The 27,428-nt window shown below is 41.8% G+C and overlaps 1 protein-coding gene across 2 annotated transcripts in view; it reads right to left on the bottom strand.

Annotated features, from left to right (window-relative positions):
* The window catches only part of SYN2 (synapsin II), a gene marked incomplete at its 5' end in the record, with an annotated part of 156,982 nt that overhangs the window by 88,082 nt on the left and 41,472 nt on the right, over positions 1-27,428 (bottom strand). For both annotated transcript variants that reach the window (XM_083869302.1, XM_083869303.1), the window contains 3 exons: positions 3,452-3,608; positions 8,466-8,557; positions 11,441-11,498. In XM_083869302.1, coding sequence (XP_083725428.1) covers positions 3,452-3,608; positions 8,466-8,557; positions 11,441-11,498 — 307 coding nt within the window. The remainder of the gene's footprint in view (positions 1-3,451; positions 3,609-8,465; positions 8,558-11,440; positions 11,499-27,428) is intronic.

Raw genomic sequence — 27,428 nt, 5'->3', positions numbered from 1 at the left:
ATGAGCTAAGTGTTATCACAGGAGTGAAATAACCCGAGTGCTGCAACAACCCCGCACTACGAACATGTTTCAGAACACAAACATCTCACCACACACACTCAGCCCAGCTTTCTTCCTCCTGGCTGCTCACAGCCCAGCTCCTCACAGGGCTGTAGGGTGCTCTGAACTTCTGCTGTGCCTTTGGGGGAGCTGTGCATGCCCTGACACCAGGGAACATGAGCTTTCAGACCGGTTCTCAGTGCAGGCCTGGCAGTCCTCCCACCACACCCCACCTCTCAATAATACACCTCAGATCAAACACAAATTTGTTCTCAGATCAAACTCAAATTTGTTTGCTGTCTCTTGGAAAATTCACAGAAAGCCAGAGCACAAAAAGAGCTTTCCTGGAAAATCAAGGGCAGGTGCTGCAGTTTGTGGCACAGGGTGTGACCCTGCCCTCAGAGCTGAGAAGATGTTGTACATCTGGAGCTGTGTGTTCCATGAACCACCAAACACCTGACACGGTGAAGAGCACTCATTTAAAACCCAAAGAGTTTGTACATTGAGTTCTAACTCCCATTTTATTTGAGAGCCCTTTTATTACCAGTCTCTCTTCCCTGACTTCCCCTCCTAGCAGATCTACACTACTCCTAATTTTGCTCTGATTTAAGGAAGATTCACTGCCCATGGCCAACTCAATAATTTCACATCCTTTTAAGGCCCCATTCCATTGCACATCCCTTATTTTTCCCCCTGCTGTTATCAAAGTTGTAGTTCCCTCCTGCCACTCCACATCTTACCTGCAGGAAAGTCAATCTGTTTCTCATTAATTAATAAAGATTGTTACTTATGGCTTTATGTAGTGTTCTGCTTCCCTGTTTTCCATGGGGCTTTTGCAATTGAAATGTTTGTAGAGAGAACTTTCACACAAACATCAGGGCACTGGTGTTGACAGAGAGATTGTGCAGAAAGAAATCCCTGCCATGCTGCGAAGAGGAGGCTGATGGTAAATCCATGGCCATGCGGAGCACAGTGGGTTTTACCCTTTATTTTAGCAGGCAGCAGCAGATTGAGAAGGGCATTCCCAGGCATCCACAACGATTTCCAGCAGGGATTTCACCCAGGCAGGGAGCACACACCAGACTGGCCCAGCCAAACAAGGCAGACGATGCTGGTGAAACCAGCAGTGCCTGGATTCTGCTGCACGATCTGAGCATGCATAAAGTTGGCTGAGTTAATGGACTTTTACCCCTCAGGGTAACTATTCTGGAATGGCTTTATAGAAGCAAAGAATACCCTGAGTTGGAAGGGACCCACAAGGGGCACTGAAGTCCAACTCCTGGTCCTGCACAAGACATCCCCTAAATCCCCCCATGGGCCACGAGTTCCTCACTGTTTTCCTTTCCTAAATCTGATGAGGATTTCGTGCTGCTCTGGGACATACACAGAGGTCTCTACATCTCCCAGCACCACCAACAACACAAGGCAGGACATTCAGGTTAAAAAGCCAAACAAAGCCCCTGGTGTTAGCACAGAAATTATTTCTGTGCCCACACTAAAAGCCCACACTCCTCACTGGGACCCACCTGAAGGGCAGTGTTAAAGTGATAAAGGCACAGATTGGGCAGTCTGTAAGAAGGAATTATTCCTTTACTTTTTTATGGCATATAAATGCTCCTGGCTTAGCCTCCCCACCCAGCTTTATTGCAGCCAGTGAATCAAAGCACTGGGAAATGCCACACAGCTGGAAAAATGTGATGCACTAAAATAATGAATTCAGTAATGTACAGTGTGTACTGAGAAGTTGTAAATGCTCTATCAATTATTTATTCCCACCCCCTGCAGCAGTTTGCTGCAGCATAAAAGGATAATAAAATGAGCTGCAAGAGGAATATGTTAAAAACTGCTGACAACTGTTTGGAGGGGTTTTCATTGTAAGTATTAAAAAATTAACATCTTCAAGGCAATAAAAAGTATTGTGGTAAAACTTCCCTGCAGTGTGAAAAATATTGACAACTATTCTTTTCTTACCCAGCTACTAGAGGAAAAAAATGAAGTTTTGGTTATTTAACAGAAGTGGGATTTTTAAAAGTTGTTTTTTAAAGTTGTGTTAGTTGTGTTAGCTGTTGGACGATGGAATTATAGGAGCAGTTGATTGCACCTTTTACAGCACCACATTTTAACTTGTTGTTGCTGCTGCTGTTTAGTTCATTATGAACCATAAGGATCCCCAAATTCTACCTCCATTTCTACAAAACTTGTCAAGAAAAACGGCATTGGCTTCTCCAGTAAAAGTGGCAAAGATCAGTGGCTCACCTCAATCTCCAGGGGTAACTGAAAGCACCAGCTCCTACCCCAGAGGCACAGGATTATGAAAAGGGCTTTCAAATGAGGAAACGACTTGCTTCACATTTCCTTGCTAAAGCATAGCCCCAAAAATCTCACAGGAATGAGGAAAACACTGGCTAGAGCCTGTTCAAATTATGTTCAAAACCACAAATATGAGAAATATTCTCTACTTGCTTTTCTCAGGCAAATTGTGAATAAACACTCTTTTCTCACTTGAGGAAACGTGTTTGCAGTGGGGAGGTTTTCCGTTGGATGCTTCACTTATTTCTCTACTTGTACTACAAAGATTTTTCCTCTCTGTCTCCACACTGGCTCTTTGAAAACAAAAATAATTTAAATATCTTGGTTTGGTTTTTAATTCTTCCACTATTTCACTGCTCAGCGAGGGAAGATTGATAATCAATGTTCATGAAGGGGAATGAAATTAAACAAAGTTTTTGTAGCAGCTGAATTGCCAGGCCCAGGAAATTTCCAGGTGCAGTGATGCCTTAGAATTTAGTTTTTATATTTTTCAGATCCTGTGCTGCTCTAGTGGATAACTCTGAACTTCATATAAAGTGTTAGTTACTCTCTTCAGGTTTTGGTCAGACAAAACAATCCCTCTGGGCCTAAATCTCAAGGACACCTCACTGCCTCAGGACCCAAAAAGTATAAATAAAGGTGGGTTGAGGAGGAGCAAACTGGGGCTAAAAATCTTCATTACCTGAAGCTGTAATTGGAGGATTAACTCTTGATATTTAAATGCACCAAACTGATAATTGTGTGAAAAGCTTGTGCCCATTGTCCATGCTGGGTGCAGCCTCTGACTGCCCAAGGTGTGCCTATTGAAGGCCTTCAATAAATCCCCACTTTATTCTCTTTATTCAGGTGTTTTATTCAGGTTTTTAATACAGGTTTTTTATACAGGTTTTTTGTGCAAGATTTTTATTCAGGTTTTTTTATTCTTAAGGAAGTTCTGCTTGGAGGAAAAACACCTGTTTGTTTGTTTGTTCTCTGCCTGCCCTGAACACACACAGCACTCTGCCCTCACCTGAAACCCGCAAACCAAACACCCCTCTGTAAACCCCAAATCCTAGCCTAGCCCCTGTCTTGGGGAGCCCCCTGCGGCCCCAGCAGCACTCACCACCCAGGGCTTGTCGCAGAAGTTGTAGATGGACTGGAGGGAGTTGACGCTGGGGACGCCGGCGTACTGCAGGCCGATGACCAGGTTGCGGAAATCCTCGTTCTCGGCCATGCTGAACGAGTGCTGCCGCACCAGCACGAAGTCAGGCCGGAACGACCTGCAGGAAACATGAATGGGCTGAGAGTCAATCCAACAGCAAAACTTCTCTTGGAAGTCTAGATGGTGAGGATTCCAGGAATTTTGGGCTTTCTGTGGTGACCCCCTAAGAGAACAGTGCATTTGGCCTGAGGGCTTTGAACAGGCTCCCAAAATTGAGTGACAGCACTGGGATAAATGGTCTTGTGTTGGAGCCCTGGGCACTGAGGATTTCAGACTCTCTGTGCTGACAGGCACTGACCCCCAAGCAAACACTGCACTGACCTGAGGCCGTGGAAAAGGCTCCCAAAATTGAGTGATAGGACTGGGATTGTGGGGGTGGAATGTGGACTCAATATTTTATGAGCTTGAGAAGAGCTAGTTCTTCTCAAGGAAAACTTTTCAACAGTTTTCTTTTCCCCAAAACAACCCTGTGTAAACAATATTCCTTTCCCATAACAACAGGTGTTGTTTGCTATTTCTGTTACTGAGCCAATGGGAGAGGTGTCAGCCCTATGGACCAATAACGTGCCTTTAGCACAGCGTGTTATAAAAGGGCTGAATGAACTGTAAATAAACCTTCTGATTTCTGCTGCCTCATGACTGGAGTCAATCTTTATTTTGTGTCCTATTGCAACAGTGTAGTTTGAATAGAAATGTGGGATATCACAGGGTGGAAAACTTAAATTTTAAGGCTTTAGACTATAGTAATATATATACAAAGCAAGATGGAGGATTTAAGACATAGTCTAAGTTCTTCTTTCACCTTCTTCTTCATGGGTCTGGGTGGTATTTTGTAATTGGGTAGAAAAAACACATTGCAGGCTAGGGGTGGTTGGTTATTGGGTTAAAAGTAAAAATAATTTAGGTGTCATCTCATAATTGGATAATTTATGCTTAAGAGACCCTGGAAAGAGTTAGAGACAGCCATTTTCTACCTTGTTAAGTAGAGCTCACAACCTGTGAGACTGTACTATAGATAAGAATTGATAAACATCTGGGTCCAAACACAAACAGGTCTCCAGAGTATTAATCCCGGCTCTAACAGAAGGTAAGAAGATAGGAGACCCACGGTTTTCCTTCAACAGCAAAATGTGCAGAGGGGATAAAATGGCTGGTGGGTGAAGGAGAGAGGGGCTGGAAGAACAGCAAACCAAAGGGAAATTATAAAAGATGGAAAGAGCCACGATGGGTTCATGAAAAACATGAAGCTTCATGATGGCTCATGAGTGGTTTTCACGATGCTATTGTGTCTCTTTCCATCTTTTGTAATTTCAAACCAAAGGGAAGTGACAAAAGATGGAAAGAACCGTGATGGGTTCATGAAAATCTGCAACACCCTTGATCTGTTCAGCATCCCCTTAGTAATGGAGTTCCATTAAGAGGAGAGAGAAATTACCATGGACTTCAGGTTGTTTTCCTGCTGACAGATAAATCACATCTGTAACCTCTCGGTATGTCCTTGGTTTGTGTTCTCCAGTTTCTGAGCAGTGACAAGCAAAACTAAAGCAGGCAAAGGGCTCTGCCACAAATTTGGGCTTTTGGGGAACAATCTTTTTAATCTTTTTTTTCCCACAATTATTGTCAGGCTGTTTTAAGGACAGTAAGGGATGAAGCAACACTGCTGGCAGAAGGAATCAGACTGTAATGGAGAGAATCACAACTGAACTTTTGATCAAGAGACCTGTCAAAATGAATTTTTGAGAATGAGAAAAGGCATTTCCCTCTTTTCTCTCTGGTATCTGATCAGCATTTCCTCCCCACACCTTTGCCAACAATCTGACACCATCTTCACCTCACTCCAACCCTGACATTTTGTTACTGGAGAAGCTTATGGGAAACAGAAAACACAAACCAACAGGACAGAGCCTCCAGAACAGGGGCAATTCACTCCTAAATTTGACTGTTAAAAGAGTCTTTTCTGCATTCCAATTTTTTTATAAGGGGAAAAAAACCCTTGACTAGCTTGAAGATTTCAACCTCCTCAAAGAGGTATAACTGCAGGGTAAATTAAATTAGCACAGTAAATTGGTGAAATAATTTACATGCCTTGAATAAATACAAGCTGTTTACTGGAGTGAGACACTCTGAAGATTACAAAATGTTTCGGAAGTCTCAGTCTGGTAAAACAAAAACACCAAAACAATTAAAATCCATGCTAAAATTGCTTCAGCAGTTCTGAGATCCCAGCTTGGATGCAGTAGTGAAAGCAGATTAGCTGGATTCTTAAATTTCAAGAATGATAGAACTGTTTGGGTTGGGAGGAAGCTTTTAAAGCTCGTTTTCTTTTCTAGTGGAAGGCAGGGCACCTTCCACTATCCCACATTGCTCCCAACCCTGTCCAACCTGGCCTTGGAAACTTCCATTAATGGGGCATCCACAGCCTCTCTGGGCACCCTGTGCCAGTGTTTTACCATTGCCACTGTAAAAATTAAAAAAAAAACAACCAATCCTGGGTGATTTGGCAAAAGCAACATTGTAGATTTGCTGTCAAGAGTTGTTGAAATGGCACTGAAGCTCAATGAGCAAAACCTGTAAAGAAATCCTTGCCTAAAAATCTGTAGGAATTTTTTTAGATTCCTAAAAAACTATCTGCAGCACAGCTCTGAGATGTTGTGATCGAGGTTTCATGGGCAGTGCCAAGAGTTTGGAACACGGAAATCCAATTTACTGGCCCAGCATGAACACAATACTTAGAGGATTAATGATGCCTTCATCAAAATTTCAGATCCCTCAGTGACAGAAAGACTTTTAATTATTAAAATAAGGGGGATAGCACATCCCAGACAGAGCTGTGGTTTCAAATAAAAGAACAAAAAGTGTCCTCTCAAAGACCAATTTAATGGAACAATTGGGGAATGTACTTTTTAAGCACTAAAAATCAAGAAATAGGGTTTGCTTTGCAAAAGCTCCTCAAAGGAATATGATACATTCCCATAATTGTTCCAGTTCTGTAATTAATGCTGGATGGAGTAACTGTGTACAGCAGGAGGTCAGGAGAAAAATTTTAATTGTGGCTCAAGCATCAAGATCCAAAAATCTCAGCATTATGTTACAGAAAATGTAATTTTTCATGGTATGATTTTCATTCACAAGAAACAAACAAGTTGATGCCTGGTAAATATTTTATTTTCCTCCTAAACTAAACCAACAAAGTTTGGTCATTGAAATTTTTATGATTTTGCTAATTAATAATTTGCTCATAAATCTGTGATAAAAGGTCACTTTGGGCCTCAAATTGATAACAAATCTCTCCAATAATTATTCGATTCTATAATATATATATATATTATATTATATTATATTATATTATATTATATTATAGAATAATTCTAATTCTATAATTAGAATTAATTCTAATTCTCAGAAACAGAGAATTGCTCTCCCATCTCATCTGCACCTCCCTCTCACATCACAAACCAAACTCCCAGGTACCTCACACCAGATTTGAGGGAAAATGATCAGGAATTAATATCAAGAAAGCACCATGAATTCATGACCTTCAGGTAGTTCTATTTGGGTAAATAAATTGCCCATAAAACTATAATATTATAAAAACCCTTGTTATCTCATTCTCAGAGTTATCTGATGGCACAAGGGTCCTTTTTTTTCCTAACACAAGCAGCACTTTCACCAAGTTTTCTCATGACCTGCAAAGCTTTGGAGATGTTATTTTCTGGAGGTTCCCAGCCCTCATTTTCTCCTGATATGTTTTGACGGTAACTTGGCCTCAATACTTTTTAAAATACTCTTTGGAATTCTACAGAAAAGCCACTGGGGAGCAGCAATCAAGATTTCTTGGCTCTTAAACTTCCATCATTGGGTAAAAAATTCCACCAAGCCTAAGAAAAATCAAATCTCTCACTCTTCTAAGGAAACAATCTTGTGGATTTGGCTCGAGATCACTGTTTTTGTATTAAACTGCAATATTTTTACAACATGCCAGAGATTAAAGAGTTGGAATTTTGAAGCATAAACTTATTTTGAATATTTTTTCCTGAAGTTTTTGGTTGGGGTTTTTTGTTGGGTTTTTGTTTTACATGAATAAGTAGACTTTTTCAAATCTTTTATTTGGAGAGAAGTTCTGCAAACCAAGAAGGTCCAGGACATGGTTGTGTGCCTCTGCCTTTAAATTCAATTTTTCAGCCAAACAACTGCTACCCTTCACTCACACAAAACTGCACCAGCCATAATAGGAGCAATTCTCACAATTTAAATAAAATATTGGATATAATTTTGCTAATAATTTTGCCAAGATAATAATTTTGCTGATATAACTTTTACAACTTTTCTAATCCTTCCTTAAGTTTTTACTTTGCCTTGTTTTCTCTCCTTACATTTATAAGGCTGTTGATGTCCTCACTAAAAAAACCCCAAAAGTTATATTTACCCTGCTTTCACTGGCATCATCCTTTTTAGACAAAACAGCTGTTGGGAAATCAGAGGTGTTTAAACTGAAATGTTTCAAACAGGCTGAAATATTCCAGGAACTGCCCTGAGAGGGGTGTCATGACTTGGCTTGTTCCAAAAGAAAATATTCCATGTTGGAAATAAATTCTGCTATTCTGGGAAAGTCTGGCAGCTATAAAATCACCAAATCTGGGTCCTTCTGTAGCAAGCATAAAGCCCAAATCAATAATCCCAACTACCAACCATGTATTCTTTATTCTGGACTTCACTCCCTTAATAAATCCATTTTCCCCATGATTAAAATGTCAAGGTGTGTCCTCCCTGTCACAAAGAGAGATTTTATTTCCTGCTTTCCCCGAGGGGCATCACTCAGAATCCACAGACACAACCAAAGCACTCAGCACCTTTCCCATCCACACATGATGCCATTTATTGCTTTTTACTGTTATTCCCACTCAGTTTTTCTTACCTGACAACTTTTGTGCCATTTCGAATAACTTGGATATCAACTGCATAATTGCCATCGGCGTGGGCTATCAAGTTGATTTCCGAAAATTCTGCCTATGAAAAAAAGACTCCCATTAGTCAGTCTGGTTTATTTTACCTTTATTTTCTGGTTCATTTTACCTTTATTTTCCTAACTCCCTCATTTTCAGCATTATTTTCATAACTCCCTTATTTTCAGGCCTCAAGTGCTGATGAGATACATTTGAAATAAAATAAACACTGAGAGGGCATTGATCCAGCAGTATTTGTCAAGTAAGACACATCACATTTTAAAAGGTTTTAATCTAAAGAGAGCAAAAAGTAAAAAAAAATGTTGTGAGAATGGATTGTGGAGAAGCAGCAAGTGGATTTATTCTCCCATGTCTGCATAGAAATGTAGGGATTATGTTTCTGCTTTGCACAATGTTATCAAAGAGATTAATACAGGCTCAACATTGACGTAAAGTTTTGAAGAAAACAGCACAAAAGCAGAATTAAACCAACATTTTCTTGGAGAATTTAGTGCCTTCTCATACTGCTCACCCCTTTGGATTTCCTTCATGTGCATTTACTCTTCTTTTTAAAGGATCTGGCGCTAATGAGCAATTGTCTCAGCGAATTCTCAATTAAAGCACTTTTTCAAAAGTCTTCTCACACTGGAGATGTGGAATTTCAAGGGAGCCGCTCCCATACTCTGAGTCTGCAGTTATTTGAAAGGAAAGGACAGGATGTTTTTCATTTATCCCCAGCCTTTCACCAGCTTAGACTCTCAAGGCACTTTACAATGACATTCCCCAGCAGAAGGGTTGAAATGCAGCCAACTGTCTTCTGGTGGATAAATAGAAGTGTCTTTGCTGTCCCCGGACAGCAGCACAGAATAGAGAGTGTCACAATGCTCATTAGTCTGCTCCTGAGAAATGGAATCACTGCAATTCCTCCTCAGATCTGGGAGGATTTCACACCCTGCTGCTCAGGGAAGGGAGTGCTGAACTCTTCCTCCCACTGCTGCAGCGAGGGCTTGGTTTGTAGCATAGAGCTCTGCTCATTAAACCCAGACACCCTCACACCTCTGGGAGCACTGGGACAGCACAGGGGACACTTCCCAGCTACTGCAAAAACAGTGCAAATGGGGAGAAAATGAAATATTTGTACAGGCACTGAAAACGGCAGACTCAATCAACTGATCCCAAGACCCAGAACTGGTGTTTCCAATTAATAAATCATTAAAAGCTTGAGGTGTGTGATAGAAGATACTGTACATTGAGAAAGGCAGGGTGAATATGAAATAATTGCTATTAATAAATAGTATTAGCAGCAGGACACTGCAGCAGTTGTTATTTGCATGTTGATGTGCAACAAAGGGATTTGTGTGGCTCAGACATTTCCAGTCTCTCTCTGATTAAAGCTCTGGTCCCACTGCACGGCACAGGAAGGGAATTCCAGTGCAAACAGGGAGAGAATGAAATATTTGTACTGAAAATGTCAACTCAACCAACTGACTCTGAGACTCAGAATGGGTATCTCCAATTAACAAATAATTTTAAGAGCTTGGTGTGTGATAGAACACACTGTACATTGAGAAAAGCAGGGTAAAAATGAAATAATTACTATTATTAAGTAATAATAACTAATAATGATTATACCAAAGATTAATAAATGGTATTGGCACCAGGGCACTGCAGTTGCTGTTATTTGTATGTTGATGTGTAACAAAGGGATTTGTGTGGCTCAGACACTTCCAGTCTCTCTCTGAGTAAAGCTCTGGTCCCCCTGCACAGCACAGGAAGGGAATTCCAGGTTTACCCTGAATTTCTGCTCCTGTTAAAGATGTGGGGTGTGTGCTGTCAGCTGCCTGCTCTGCCCCAGGTGTGAATGGACAAATCCTTTTCCTGCCTCTCCCTCACCACTCCTCAAGACCCCTGGCAAAGCTTCCCATGTTCCCAAGCCAAGGGCATCAGATATTCAGTGGTGTAGAGGGGATGCTGGACCATTACAGTGAATTTAGATCAGCTGGATCCAAATACTTAATGAGAATTTTTTTCCCTCAGTCCTTGAAAATCCAATGACAAAACAACTCAAGGACTGATGGTTTGTACAGCAGCATCTATTTCAGGAATTCAGGATTCAAAAGCAGTGAAGAGAACTTCTTTTAATCCCTAGTTTCAGCTTAAATAAAATAGCCATCGTTCTAGAGCACCCTAAATTATATCTCCATATTTATTCCTATTTATTATGGATTTATTTTAATTTTTTTAAACCCCCACAAGCTAGCAGTGCACCCAGAGCACATTTATATTCCTGAGTGGGGAATTAGTGATACAGAACTGCCACACGTAATTCATGGAGTGTCTGGGAACTTCACAGTCTCTAAGCAACAACTCCTGAATACAAGATGTTTTTCATGCTGTGAAAATTATGGTCAAAATCTCCTAAAGAAGAGCCCACTCTGGGTGCCAAAAAAGGGCTGTTGTGGTTTAACCCCAGCTGGCAGCTCAGCCCTACATTCATCTACACCGAGAGGGAACCAGAAAGGTAAAAGTGGGGATTTTATGGGTTGGGATAAACAGTATTTAAGAGATAAAACCAAAGCTGTGAGTGGAAACAGAAGAAACCAAACCCCACAGCGGCTACAGGGGGGAAAATCAACTCTGCCCCAGCCCAAACCATCACATTTCCTAAATTGTGAGGGGTTTGGGGTATAAAGATTGTGATTTTATCTGTGCATGTCTGCACAGAGAATCAGGGAATCACTTAGGTTGGAAAAGCCCCCTCAGATAATCTCTATTATCATTAATTAAAGGTCACAACCAAATCATGTCCCCAAGTGCCACATCCACACTTTTAAACCCCTTCTAAAACTTCTAACTCCCTCTAAAGGGGTATTATATACATGTGTTAAATAGAAGTGTTTCTATAAATGCACAGATAGAAAAACAACACCCAGGTGAAGTCAGTTACCTGTTCCACCTTTATGTCATACTCTCCATGGACCTTTTTTCCACGAAAAGCCTTGGCCCTGCAGGAAAAAAAAAAAAAAAGAGAGAAAATCAAGGATTTATATCTCTGTAATCAGTGTCTATAGAAAACTTCCTGTATTGCCTTCAATGTCTTGAAAACACACAAATATACTAATTAAAACACACAAATATACTAATTAAAACACACAAATATACTAATTAAAACACACAAATGCTAATTAAGTCTACCTGCTGCACATGCACAATTCCCCTTCCTTGCCATCCTTGTACTCCCCTCCCACAGTATTTTGTAAGGAAAAGCACAATGTGGTTTCCAGCACTGAAGTGAAAATGCCCTGGAATGATGGAACATCCTGAAATCCCCATTTCCCAGCTGGTAAATAATAGAAAAGCAGTCCTGTTAGCCAGGTACAATCTGGCTCTCAAAGTCAGCACTGCCAGTGGAAATTCATTGTGAACAACCTCCTAACAACCACTCCTGTTCAGCTTTATCCACACAGGTCTTTTAGAAAAACTGGTTTATTTGGAACACTGTGCTTGGGAACTTTACATTGTCTTTAAGGTATCAGAGCACTGGAGACTGCTGGTGTCAGATATTTGAGTGTCTGGCTGGTTTCCCAATCAGTTTCCCTTTCTCCAGACTGACCTGATACAAAATAATTAATGTGAAAGGAGAGTTTATGAGCAATTATTATCCACCAGGATTGCTGTGATAAAACAGAAGTGAATTCACTGATCCAGGCCCTACAAACAGAATTTTAAGAATCCATCCCTTGTAACCCTCAGGCGAATCTATCTGCTTTGGACTAAAAGAGAATTTCAACAAAAAAGATAAATCTGTTGATAAAAAGGAATTGTTCTAACACTCTGACATTGTTGAAGGAATATGGGATCAGCCTCTCTGTGTTTTCTTTGCTCAAGACAAAGCTTAGAGTACAGAGAGTTCCCTGCTTTTATTTTCTTATATAAGGAAAAATTTGCTGCACAATTCAAAACCAGAACATCATCTCAAGTGTTAAAGAAGAGCAGCTTTGTCCATTCCCAATATCCAACAAAATGCTCTTTTATGACATGAAATCTACCTCAACCATGAAAGCAATATCAATACATATATTAATGATTTATTTCACTGTGGTTTCAATAGCGGATCACCAAAAATTTCCCAATAATCAAATAAAAACACTGCCTTGGGCAGCATTTCATAAGGAATAAAGATATTTCTTAAGGATATAAATAATGGATGGTAGAAGTGTTTATCCTGAAATTACACTCTAAAATATTGCCCAACCATAAACATTCAATTAGGAGGAAGAAAACAAGGATGAAAGAACTCATATTACTATTTTTAACTGTATTTTTGCAATAAATATATAGGAAGGATGAAGTTTGAAATCCATTGTTCTGTTCTAGGAGGTGCACACTCAGTGTAACCAAATATTTTTGCCAATACTAAAAGCAGAATTTAAATATAAACCTGATTTATGGAAATATCATTGATCACTGGATCATCTTTCCAAATTTGTTTTGGAATCCCATAAAGAGGAATATGAGCATCACCTCTTGAAAGCTCTGGAGATTTTGGACATGTTTTATGGGAAAACCCAGAAGATTTGTGCCAGAGCAGGGAGGAAGGTCTCAAAGCTCACACCAACCCAGCTCACACCAACAGACACCTTCAGTGCCTCTCTGAAAAACTAAAGATTCTCCACTGCAAAAGAAATACTCCAAACTCCAATTCTGGTCCCCACGAATCTAAAATCATTGTCCCGGTTGGATTCTGCTGGGAGCAGGATGAGCTCCTGGGTTTTAGCTCTGATGCAGCAACAGGTGGGGGGTAAATGCATTATTGGACATCAAATGACACAGCCAATTTAAACAGAATTATCTTGGCTATGTTGTAGTGAAGCTGCCTCTTGGACACTGAAAAATCAGTTTAAATACTCAGTTTCTTCAAATTTAAATGGTAACTTGGCCATCCAGAGATTAAACCTCCCCCAACATCTGCCCTAAAAAATATCAGCAACTTCTCTGAGAGAATAAATGGAACTGGGAAACAACAGAGAGCCTGAAACAGACCCTTCTGCTCTTTACTTCAACCCACTGCACATATGTGTTAGTGAGATAACCAAAATATTCATTAACTGTTAATTAGTGAGGTGTTATCCCTCTAAAGTCAGTCTTCCTACTTAAACATGAGGCAATCTCTAAAGGGCTAAACTCTGGCACAATTCACATTTCAACAAATGACTTCAGCTCTGAAAATAAACAGGAGTAGTCAGGGCTGAAGTTAAGCAATCTGAGGCTCAAAAACAAACCTGACATTCAATCATTTAAAGAGAATCAATTTCACTGCAGCTTTAGCTAACAGCTTTTATAAAAATGCATAATATTCCATAATATTCTCCAAATGTTGAGCCACAGACTGCAAGAATTTATCTTGGTATCTCTTAAAAATAGCTGAAAGTTTCATGACTAGAACAAAGTCTGAGAATTACTTAGCATGAGTTTGTTGTGAAACAGAACCCAGTTTTCACTTTATTTACTCTACCTAGGAAATTCAGCCGTGCCCTGCTTGAATCATTTCTCCTTTTCAATAAAAGAAAGAGGCAGTCCTATCATGATGACATTCATTATGGTAATTTATTTTTTATTTTAACTGAGGGGAGCTGAGGAGCGAAATTGTTTGGTGTTATTGATTTACAGAATTCCACTCAATTGTAGTTTAAAATTCCTGTTAAACCTTATTCCTCTTGGCATGGAGTGTGGAATGGCTGTAACCAGCTCTCAGAGCCCTGAGGAGGGTGAGGTGAGGTGAGCAGGAGTGAAATTAAAAACCAATCACGCCCCAAACCGGGTAACACTTGTCTGCCGTTGTTGATTAATTGTTAATAATTGTTATAATAATTATTAATAATTGTTGAGGATTTTTTGCACTGTAGGTAAAGAAGAAAAGGAAAGAAATGATCCACCTGAAACTCCAGCCCTGCTTTCCAGAGCTCACAGAGAGAGCAGAGAGCTGTGGGAGGGATGCTGCCCATTGAAGGCACTGCCATGGCCCCTTACAGTCAGAGTCTGTTCAAAATACCTGAAATATTGATGCATTTCTTGCTTCACAATTCATTTTTAAAATTAAACCACCAGAGAATATGCAGCTGCCATAGAGGCAGCCTGACATGAACTCACTCCACTCACTGAACTTTGGCAAGGACAAGGAACGAAGAGAATCATTAAAGGTGTTTCAAACACATAAAACCCCTGATTTATTTCCCTGCACAGCAGATTTCCCTGGCTCTGGGACAGCACAGGTAATTCCAGCACGTTCCATGGCTCACACTCCCAGCAGTTCTGTTTGCTGTTCATCACCCAGCTGGTGACATGCCCTCTCCAATGCCAGCACAGCCAGGCAAGGACACAGGGATTGCCCTTCAAAGTCACCCACCCTGGGAGGTGACAGCTCACAGAAACCCCCACTGAAATTTGATTTATTTCATACAAACAGTTTTTTTCCTGAGCGTGCCAGGTAGGACATGATTGATGCACTTCTTCATTCTCAGTCCAGCATTTTGAAGAGGAAAATAAACTGCTCATTAAAAAAAAAAAAAAAAAAAAAAAAAAAAAAAAAAAAAAAAAAAAAAAAGTGCTTCTGCCAATATGTCTGAGACTTCATGGTGTCTCTGTACCTGAAATCACTGCATCAAATATTTCTATATGAGTTATCAATCATAACAGATGGAAAGAGAATTCCTGGGAACAAAGGCAAGAATTCCTGTCCTGGTGCACCTCAGCACAGTCCCCCCAGCTGGCCTGACCCTGGCACTGTCACAGCTGTGATACTCTGATATTCTGGCAGGATGCAGCATTTCTCTGTCACTGAGCTGCCCATTTCATAGAGGACCTCGAGGGCACAGACACTCCAGAGCTCAGACTGAGCAGGAACCACTGCTCCTCTTCTGCAAGGATTCCCCTCCCTCATTTCTGCAGCCTGGAGCAAAAAACTTTGTTAAAAACTTGCTTAAACCCCAAACTTCCTGCCTGCACCCACATACCCCTCCCCAGGAATGGCCAAACTCCTGAAAAGCCGTAGAAAACACTTCCCAGTGGAGCCTTTCCCTGTCCAAAGATATTCAGCTCTAGAACCTTATTTAAAAATAACCCACAGCCTAGCTAGAAATAAAGAACACGATTTTATTAAGCATTATTAATTATTCCATTTCCCTGTCTGGGCTGCACACAGCTCTTGTTACAAAGGTTTTTTTTCATGTGCTTTATGTGGCACCTCCAGAGGCTTCCATAACCTCCAACTCAATCCCTTATTTTACTCTCCTAATTTATTACCAACTCTTCCTTTTCAACAAGTTCTCCCATCCCTTGGCATGGATCAGATCCCCTCTACTCTGATCATTTCAACTGAACAGAGCCATTTTATTGTGTCCAGCCCAAGGATCATCTTTGCTGCTTTAATCTGGAGGGTTTCTGTCTGTCCCTCTGCTCTGTGCCTGAGCAGTGTTTTTTTCACTGGAGATGAGATGCAGAGAGGAAAGTGCCTCCTACTCCTCAATGTCTCCGTTGAACTGAAATTTTCTGGCTCTTTAGAACAGCCTGCTCAGCTGAAAATGCCTCATTTTCTGCCCACTCAAGGTGAAACAAGTCCTCTTTCATGCCCAAACACCAGTCTGCCTTGCTGGTAATGTCTCCAAACCCCCTACCTCCCATTATGTAATATTTACCATTAGCCCATTACTTCCCTGTAAGATTTATGGTCACGATGTAACTTCTGTGAGCTCCTTTTTTTTTTGCAAATTGGATGACAAGCGAGAGTATTTTTAACTGTTCATTCCCTCATCAGCAGAAGCCCCAATACGTGATGCAACATTTTCTAACCTTTTCCAAATCTGTTAGACTCATTAGGACAACTACTACACTTTCCCAGGGCTGGGGTCATAAAAATATTTTGTACTTCTGAGATGAACAGAAAGTTCCAACTTTTCTACAGGAAAACACGGCCAGCCTAATTACGAAATATTTCTGTTCTCAATCCAGCTTTTATTGGTGCTTGGTGCTCAAGCCTCAAACTGCATCTTCTGCACCAGCTGCCCTGGATTCCTTATCTCCTGGAGTAAATGTAACAATAATCCAAGATAAAGTAACAAATTTTGGCATTTCCCTACCAACTAAGGAGTCCATTCTTTCCATTTCATCTGCTGATAACCAAGATAAAGGAGTACAGTCATTGAGCAACCCTGCTTAGAAAGGAACTATCCTGAGTAAGTGGCGAAAATGTGCAGCCCCTGGTGAAGAGTTTGTGACAGGTAAAACCCAAACCAGCTAGAAGGGTAATCTAGCATAATCTAACATAAAAGGTATGTTAGTTTCTTTTTTTTTCTTATTGAGGTAAAGAAAATAAAGTGAACCTGAGGACTCCACAGTACCAGGAGGTCATTTCTGGCAACATCTGAAAAGCCAGATAAACCAGCATGGGGTGAAAGAGCCTCTGAGACTGAATCCAATCCAGTTCTTCATCAGAAATGCATCTGCCTTTTAATTTTTCTGTTTATACCAAGTTCTCCAAGATGTTTCAGATGTTTGTGAGGAAGATGTGGAACCCCGTGAGGTAAATTTGAATCGTTTATGCCTGGAGACAACACAGTGTTACTTCATATGTAACGTGTTGGACTATGACATTGTTGGAATTTTTACCTCTGAGGATCCTGAATTTAATACAGAAACTGCATCTCAAAAACCTCTCTGAGGTCCTGAATGAACCACTCAAAGGGAGGAAAGAAAGAGGGGGAAGATGCAAGTCATGCACTCCCACTAACATCACATTACGGGAATATTTGAGGCCTCATTTGAACAAAAAGCCAAAATAATCAGTGTAAAACAGCATTTGACATTTCAAGTTTTTTTTCAGGCAGCTGAAACGTATGTTCTTATGTTTATACCCAAGACAACCACGTGCTGCCTTGTTTTTTGGGGTTTTTTGGGGTTTTTTTTTTTTGAGTGGATCAATCAGAAAACCTCCTCTTGGCTTAGCACCTGCACAGCTGCAGGAAGGAGAGGAGTTCATGGCTTTTGCTGCCCTCTCCTGTAGGGAGAAATGCAGATGAGATTGGCTGAAGGCTGGTTTCCAATCACTGACTAACAGATCCACGATCAAACCCCTGCATTTCCTGCCTCCTCCTGGGCAGGAGTCACAGGGAGGAGGTGGTGGGAAATATTGGGAATATTTCAGTGCTCAGGGATGGGTGACAGGCACCAAAGGCATGAACCCAACTTGTAAATTGCTTCAATCTGCCAGAAAAAGCACAACAACAGACCAGTCAGAACACTCTCCGTGTCTTTCATGCAGCTCACAAAGAAATTCATCACTGGCATCCAATGGATTAAATTACTGCTAATTGCTGATGCTTTCTATGATCTTATGCTATTTGCAGGTGAATTAATGAATGTTTTCAAGGTGGGTTTTTTTTTCTCACTCATACACAGAGTTTCCACTGGTCTCATGAGTCTCCTCTGACTCCGAACATGGATCTGAAAGCTGGGTGGTTCTTCCAGAGCAGTTTCCCCTCCTCAAGAGAGGGAGAATTCCATACACTGTGCTCAGCAGAACACAAAAAGAATTTATCAGTTATTATGGAAGAACGAGCCTCAGAAAAATGCATTTTCAGAAGAAAGTCCAGAATGCTGCCACAAAAACTCAATTACTCCAAGATATTCAAGTCCTAATAGCCATGGGAATTACATTGAACAGATAATTCTCTGTGCAAATGGATACCAAGAAAGTAGAAAAGGTTTTTTTCCAGCATCACCTTCTCACGGTTTTCAAGCTTCCCAAGTGTGTTAGAAAACTAAACTCACCACCTTGTAGTTTAATATTACACCTTGAAATACAACCACATAATTTTGTCTGTACTTCAAATATCCATGCTTGGCGTATCGATTTCATTATTCTCTAAAAAGCCAAATAACCAAGAGCCTGTTTTGAGGGGTTTCAGCTTCTCATTACAGATCAGGGAACAACAGAATTTTCCAGTACTGCTGCTTAGTGAGCTGTGTTTTCCACAACAATAAATTGGCACCAGACACAGACATTACATCCCTTCCTCAGGTGAGCCTGACTTTGGGAATATGGACTTTAAGAATTCCTACACAAAAACAGCCCATAAAGCTCAAAGGCAGGTAAATGTGTTGGGATCTGTAACACAAAACAGAGCCCAGGGTGAGGAGGTGACAAAGGGGAAGCCACCAGAGATGAGAAAGAGCTTTGCTGACAGTGGTGTCTGACACTTTATTTGCTCGTGGTGCATCTAATCAGGAGCTGAATTAAAACCAAAAAATCTCTGTCAGAGAGAGGCACACTCATTTTGGTGTAAGTATGCAATGAAATAATACAAAATCCCACAAAAATGGTTCACACCCTTCTCATCATTTGTACAGCAAAAACGAGCCAAGTTTGCAGTGCCTAATGACCACTGGGACCAGAGGAGCTCCACACTCTCCCCAGTGTCTGGTGCAGAGTTACTCCAGCCAAGGTCTGCAGCACTCAGGTCACATCCAGCCCCTGCCCTGGAGGAACCTGGAGCACCCCAGGTTAGGGATTTGGGAATGCAGCAGAGTCCCCAGAGGTTGTGCTGCAAACCCCCAGCACCCCGAGCCCTCCCAGCTGTGAGGAGCAGAGGCTGTGCTGGGCATGGGCTGGGATCCCAACAAACCTGCCCTTCTCCTTCCCTCTTTCATGCCTTTTTTTGCACAGCTAAGTGCTGCCAGATCTGAGATTTACTGCTAAAACACGGCAGTGTAACAGGCATGGAGCAACTAAGATGTCTCTTCTGACACACATGAAGCAAGAGTTGCAATAATTACATAACTGAAGGATTCAGGTTCATAGTTTTAGGATCTGAATCCTTCAATTTTGAAGGATTAATTAGCATAGGATTAATTCCCCCCATGCCTACAGGGGTGAGAACAGGACCTCTCTGTGTTCTTCTTTGCACACAACAGCAAAGCCTCTTCCAAAAATCTCAGAGGTTTAAGTAGGGCTGATCTTTGCCTGCTCATTCTCTGAGGGAATTTCACAAAGCCCTGAGCCCAGGGTGCCCAGGAGATGGATTGGAACCAGTTCATCCTGTGGGATCCACCCAGGGTCTCCCAGCAGATGAAGAGGATCCAGCTGATCCCATGGGGTCCACCCAGGAGATGAACTGGACCCAGCTCATCCTGTGGGATTCACTTGTGGTCCCCCAGGAGATGGATTGGAAGCAGTTCATCCTGTGGGATCCACCCAGGGTCTCCCAGCAGATGAAGAGGATCCAGCTGATCCCATGGGATCCACACAGGAGATGGACAGGACCCATCCCTTCCTGTGGGATTCAATTGTGGTCCTCCAGGAGAAGGACTGGACCCACCCAGTTCATCCTGTGGGATTCACCCAGGAGATGGATTGGAACCAGTTCATCCTGTGGATCCACCCACGGTCCCCCAGGAGATGGACAGGACTCAGTTCATCCTGTGGATCCACCCGTGGTCCCCAGGAGATGGACAGGACCCAGCTGATCCTGTGGATCCACCCGTGGTCCCCAGGAGATGGACAGGACCCAGCTGATCCTGTGGATCCACCCGTGGCCCCCAGGAGATGGACAGGACCCAGCTGATCCTGTGGATCCACCCGTGGTCCCCAGGATGCTGCAGGAGGCCGTGGTCTCCTCCCTGCTGCTGTATCCCTGTTCACCCCCAGGCTGCAGCCCCTGGCAGTGCCTCACCTGGAGAAGGGGACGGGAATGCTTTTCCCATGGGATGGGAACGCTTTTCCCATGGAGGAGCTGCCATTTGGCAGAGCCCCCCGGAGCAGCCCTGGTTATGTAAGAGCCCAATCTGCAGTTGGTTACTGGGAAATATTTTCACTTGTGAATTTACAACTCCGGGCAGGGACGATCCTCCCGGCGAGTAAACAATGACAGCGCTCAGAGGGAGAATGTGTTCCTGATTATCCCACAGCGATCCTGCTGGGACACAAGCTCAGGGTGTGTTGAAAAGCTCCTGGAGCTGCAGTGTCCATCCTGCAAGCTTAGGAAAGGAGGGCTGCTGCACTCAGTCTGCTCTGCTACTGCATCCACACAAATTAGTCTGTGGCTCTAGCAGGGATTGCTTCCAGGCAGCTCTGCTATCGAAATCCCACACAATGGCACTGTGCCAGCGCCTTCTCAAATCCTTCTCTCTTTTACTGGTGACCAGGGAAGAAACTAGAGCAGACAAAATGAGCAAGTAATGCCTCAGATCCTAACAGCACAATCGAAAGGAAATTCACCAGGATTCACAGACACGGCCATTAATTCTCCTAAAAGCAAGTCTGGGAATCTTTCTGACTACTTTAGATTTTCTGTCTTTTCTCCTCTTCTCCTCTTTCACTTTAGGGGTTCTTTCTTACCCCCAGTAGTTTTCATGACTTTCTGAACCAACCCCTATTTTCCATAGTAACCAGAACACACCTGGTGAGCACTGGATTCATTAACTTCACTGCAGGCTCCTGCAGTCTCAGTTTCTCCATTCTCATTAATTACTTATCCTGTTCCATTGCCCAGCAGATAATTTAAAGAAAAAAAAAAAATAAAAAAAGAATGGAAGAAAAAAAAGGAAAAAAAATTAAAGAAAAAAAATTGCACTGTCGAGTTACAGACAGAATCTGAAGTATTATTGTGTTTTGTTTGAGGCTATTTTTAAGATTTCTTATTAGTGGATCTCATTTTTTGGATAATCCAGCCATAAAATTCACTAACAGTGTGAAGCCAAAAAGGGCGATTCCTTTATGAAGATTTAAGGGCAACCAAAGTCAATCTTAGGGACTTTTAGTAAAGATTTTTGTGGGTTTGGGCATTTCTTCTAAATCCATTTCACATTCAGCTCAACCAGGATTACCCAAGACAAAAATCCCCCATTTCTTTCCATGAATTTGTATCTCCAGCCATTCCAGACTTCACTTCTTTCCCAGGAAAGGGAAGCAAAGCCAACCAAGCCCCATTTCTGCGATGTGTGTGTTTTTTAGGGAATAACAAATCCCTGGAGTGAATTTGAGCTCCTGCCCCTTTCCCTCACCTACATCCAGTCCAGCAGTGCCATCTGCCGGGAGCTGCAGCTCTGGGAAATCACTGCCAAAACCACCCAAATTTGGAGTGCTTGCACCCATTTGTCGACCTAATTGCTAATTAAAAAGTCATGGTGGTTTAATTTTAAACCGGAATATTAACGGCTGTAAATAAAATCGGAGCGACCGAAGGTAATTTGAACAGTAATTTCCATTTATTCGCCATCACCACCCATTGAGCTCTAATTCTGCCTCTGCAGGATTTCAGAGGGAAGGGAAGGAGCTGAGGTGATTTCTCAGCTGGACCTTAGGTCAAAATTAAGCAAATGAACTTTTCACAATCCAAGTTTTCACAAGACACACGGGTACAGAGCTGGCACTGACCAAAATCCATCTCTGCCTTTTGCTTTTACATTTTACCTCAGTTTGAGACACAAAAATTCAAAAATATATGGGAAAAACCATTCACAAATAACTATTGATTAAAATAATAATAACAACTAGATTAGAATACCTAAAGTTTTCTGTCTTCCAGCAGAGTAAGTCTCACTTTTTAAGTTGTGCCAGGGGTGGAGAGCCTGGTCCCCCATTACTGCAGTGACCCCTGGGCTGCTCTGGCTGGGACACAGCTCCTGGAAAAACTCCACATTGGACAGGGAGGGGTGGAGGGAAAGCAAAGCAGAGACTCGTGCTCAGAAATGAACACAAGGCAGGTCTGAATGCCATAAAACTGAGATAAAGAAAATGGGGAAATTCTCAGCACCGGTTTATGATGATTTTTTTGCATCACTCATCCAAAAGACAGAAGAGGAAACACAAGTTTGGTTTATCATCAGGTATCTACACAGGCAATAAAGAATTCAGAAAAATTACCCAGTTTTCATCATCAGTAAGAGACTAAATCTTAATTTGAAGTGTCCTCATCTTGCCAGCAGCCCTCAGAGCAGCCAGGACAGCTGGGGACACACTGATGGCTGCAGCCCTGTCCCTCCCCCTCTTCCCTTCCTGACTTTCCCTCAAATTATCCCCAGCACACATTCCTCGTGGCAGGAGAATGTGTCTGAAACAACTCAGAACTCCCAATTCCAACCCAGAAAGGAACAGACTGAGGTGAGCAGCTCTGCCCAAAGTTGTGTTAATTCCTTGGTGGGCCTGACAGAACCCAGAGGAGCATTATTGCACTTTCAGACACAACTCCCAGCTGGAAAAACACCTCGGACACACCTCCACAGCCACAAATTGGGCTGTTTTCTGCACTTTGCTGCTGCAGAAGAAGATAATTGGGAGGGTTTGGTATCGACCTTTCTCTCAAAGATGCCTCTAATGACACCTGACACGAGCCCCAGCACAGCCAGGAGGGCAGAGCAGCTGAAGGAATGGGAATTATTGTGTTCAAATAATTCCCAGCCCAGCAGGACTGGGAACATCCTCTGCATCCCAAGGGCTGGGCTGGGACTGAGAGACAGGGACAGCCAAGGGAGGGAAGGCTTTATGAATCTTCCTAAATTACAGCTTTTTATAAAAACATTCTCCAAAGGCAGCGGGATGAGGCTTCAAAATTCCATCCTTTCCATGTGAATCCCCATATTTTGAGCCTCTTTCCTGGACTGACAGCTCAAAGGAAGCAGGTTTTTAAGGGCTTAATTCCAACCCACAATATTGTGATACTTGGATTAATCTGCAGCTCCAATCTGAGGCATCGCTTGGTTTTCACTTTCCTGAGGGTTTTGGTTTGGTGCTATCCCCCTATAAAAGGGATCAAAACTCTCTGTCTCATCCCTGGATTCACAGTTTCTCACTCCTTCTCCCTCCTTTCCTCTCACATATTTAAGAGCTGAGAGCTTGAACCCTTCTCAATCCCAGTGTTTATCCAAGGTTTCCATTCCATTATCACACATATCTTTTTTTTTTTTTTTCTGCTCTCATTTTCCTGCAAGACAATCTCCAATTATTTATCCTATTTGCCTTGGATGGAGTAGTCCTGGCAACCAAGTTTAAGCAGACTCCAAGGACTAGTGGTGTCTTGAGATGAAATTCCTCCCTCGAATCCTGCAATATGCTCCTTTCTGAGCACAAGCAGAAAACCCATTAACCTGAACAGATGGGAGGTAGTCTGTGGGCAGGCAAAAGCTGTTGGAGCAAAAACTTAGAATACAAAAAAAAAAAGAAAAAAAAAATCTGACTCACAGGCCTGATAAGAATCACAGGATTGGCACCAGAGATCCCCCAATTTTAAGAGGAAATGTGTATTTAAAAGAAAACAGATGCACAATTATTTTTGTTGACTCCCCACAAAGGAAGGGTACCCTGATTTGCTTGAAAGGAGAACTGGGATCATTGTTCACTAAAGCTTAAACCCTAATTAAAAAAACAACACCAAGAGAGGTAAATGGGCACAGTGGAACCCCTCTCCACAAACACTCCATGGTCTGCTGCTCAACCTCCCAGCAAAGGCACAGAAAAAAATATCCACAATGATGAGGAATTATTTTTTTTTCAAACCTGTTATTCCAAGGCTTTAGTTTTCTGCTTAATTGGGACTTCTCCCGGGCTTCTCATTCCCAATGGAATTCATCCCAGAGTGCCCGGGGCATAATTCATGGAATTATCCACAGTGTGATAGTGACAGGATGGAGAGAAGGATGCAGGGGGAGGAAGGAGTTTGGAAGGAAAGCACCAGTAGAAGAAAACAAGAGTGAAAAGTGATTTTTCTTGCTGCCCTGAGAACGTTTGTGCTGTCAGTGGAGCAGCAGGGAGGCAGGGACAGGTAAGGACAGACTCAAACTTTAATTGGCAGCAGGGGTAGGTGACCTTAAAGAAGCACAGAAACGGATCCACAAAATCCACTTTGGTGCAATTTGTAATTCCCCATAAATAACACAGTTCTATGTCATGTTAGTAATTCCTTTTAATTTTTTATATAGATACTTTTATATACAAAGAACATTTCTATATTTTTGTATCTGTAGAACAGTGTAAAATATATTTATATACTGTATGTATTTAAACCCCTTTTTTATTTATAAATTCCAGTTCAATATAAAACCAATTTCCATAACCTAGTTCACTATGGTATCAATGTTCCTCACTCTGAAAAATACCAGGCTACAAAAGGAATATGCTAATATTTCCTTATTGAATTTTTAGCATTTTATCTCACTATAAATTCGTAAATTACAACTAGATAGGGCAGGAAAATCATTGCAAAAACACAGGTCATTTAATGAATAAACAGAACACACACAAAAAAAACCACAACACCCTAAAATTGCAGTTTTGGAGGCACAGGGGAACAAGAAAGTGCCTGTAGGAAAACTGACTCTGAGATAAAACAATTTATTTCCCTCTACAGAAATTCCTCTCTCAATTAAGAAAAAATGGCATTACTTTAAAAAAAAAAAAAAAAGAAAAAAAAAAAAAAAAGAAAAAAAAGGATTTTTTTTTCAGCTGGGAAAAAAAAAAGATACAAAGTTTTGCTTAGGGAATACACAAAACCAAAATGATTCTGTTCCCTTATCAACACATGGCTGAAGTTACCACGGGCCTGAGACACTCTCAGAACAGAAAGTCAAGTTTGCCCAACACAAAGAGAACTCTTTAAAATACTCCATGACATTCCCAATCATTTACACCAGGGATATGAATTCCACAAGAAAAATATTCCTGATTGCTCAAGGTCATTTGGGTCAAATGATGAATGAAAATCTGAATGCAGGTGGTTAATTTATGGACCCATAAATGCTCTCAACAGACTTCCCTGGCGCTGAAAATTGTAAATCTCAGTGGTGTATTTATTATTAACACCGTCATTTGATGAGAATTTAATTTACAGCAGGTGAGAATGGGGAATAGAGAAAGGATTCTACATGGTAGCACTGGGGGAAGCACAAGTTTTGAAATAAAATAAGAAAATTGAACAGCATTTGGCTTCCTTCTCATAACTCATGTATTTTAAAGGTTCACACATCCCAGTAAAGTGGCAGTTTTTCAGAGAATTTATTATTTCTGCAGGATGAAGGTTGGCAGAAGTGGCAGCATTCTGGTGGGCATCAATGATCCAGACAAAAAAGATCACCTCTATTTTTCATTACTGCCACGACTCTGGGGAGTTTTATCTTCCCCAGGATGAAAAAGGAGGAATTACCTCGGCAGAGAGGCTGTTTCTCACTCTGTGTTCTCCCCAAACACAATTTCTGTCACGGCTTCAGCTCCAGGCTGGAGACTGGAGATTCCAGAGCTGCAGGAATTGTGTGCACAGTCACAAAAATGGGCTGATTCCCTCCTTCTCTGCCCAAATTTCCCAGCCTTTTCCAGTGGGATCCCTGTCCCAAGGAGCCCACAGCCCTAAAAGCAGGAGCTGGTTATTCCTATTTATTCCTGCTCCAGCCCCTGGTGCTGCTCTCAGCTCTCTCTCCCAGAGTTTATATTGTTCATTTCATGTGGGACAAGGCAGGTTCTGTGCTGAGCCCCCCTCACCACAAAGCAAAATTTCACCAAAATGCATTCCCTAAAAATCCCAAGCATCCCTCAGATCCCAGTGGCTTTCAAAGCTGAACATTAGATGAGAATTTAGCCATTAATTACCACTCTTTTATAATGCCATCATCACCTTCCAAAATGCCATCGCTCTTTGCCTCAACCTGGAACCTGAGAGCACCATTATTTCATGCACAAATATCCTTATTGTGCTAGAAAATGTAAAGAAAACCCTCAAATCTGCTTGACATGAGAATTATCGGCCCCAAACCCTCCTCTGGCCTAAGAATTCACACAGCAAGGCATTCCTAAGGATGGAAAGTCTTGCCTAAGCCAAGTTGGGAGGGTCTCCTTGCTGTTGGAGAAGTCCTTTTGCATGTGATTCCACAATTATGGCCAGAGCTAAATTTGCTTTGACCAGAAGAACATCAGCACAGGTGGCACTGTAGAAAAAAAAAAGCCCAGAGAGAGAAAAAAAGCTGAAAGGAAATTTTAAAAAAAAATGCAGAGCAAAGTGTGGCTTGACAAAGCTCATTGTTGCTAAAAGGGACAGGGACAAAAGGAGCCTCAGCCGGTGCCAATCCCTTTGGAATGTGAGCAGGAGGGATTGCAGGGATGCTGGAAAAGCTGGTGACTCATCCCTGCTCCCTCTGCTCTGTGCTCTGAGAGGTTTCAATTCCTTTCTCTCCATTTTTACATCTGGCCACGAGTGTGGTGTGAGCTGATGGAGGCACCTGATAAAATCCAGGCACATGAGAGCTCTGCTTCAACCCCTGGGCACAGCAGCATCCAGGGCTGCCAGGTGCCACCTTTTATCTTCTATTTCTGCCAGGGTGGGGATTATTATACAAGAAGCTATTTCTTGTTCAGACTCAGATGTTTATTAATCCTTATCTATGTTACAGTCTCACAAACCATGAGTTCCACAGCACTTTGAGCTAACAAACTAAAAGTGGCCCCCATCTCTCTCTCTACAAGGCCTTTTAAGAACAAAGTGTCCAATTATTAAATGACACCTAAATTATTTTTACTTTTAACCCAACAACCAATCACCCATGGCCTCAATGTGGATTTTTGTACCCAATTACAAAATCCCACCCAAACCATGAAGAAGAAGGTGAAAAGGAAGGACTGGCCTCTGCCATAAATCCTCCATCTTGCTTAATAAATATATTACTGTATTCTAAAGCCTTAAACTCTGAGTTTTCCCCCTGTGATATCACACACTTCTATCCAAACTCCACCCCCACAACCCCAGTGCTGTCACTCAATTTTGGGAGCCTTTTCCACGGCCTCAGGTCAGTGCAGTGTTTGCTTGGGGGTCAGTGCCTGTCAGCACAGAGAGTCTGAAATCCTCAGTGCCCAGGGCTCCAACAGCCAGGGATATTTCACATCTTGCTGATGCATTTTAAAT

This window comes from Zosterops lateralis (genome assembly GCF_965231275.1).
Source record: "Zosterops lateralis genome assembly, chromosome: 11".
NCBI classification, from domain to species: domain Eukaryota; kingdom Metazoa; phylum Chordata; class Aves; order Passeriformes; family Zosteropidae; genus Zosterops; species Zosterops lateralis.
Note: the sequence above shows the minus strand (reverse complement) of the source record. Positions and strands in the feature narration are given on the sequence as shown.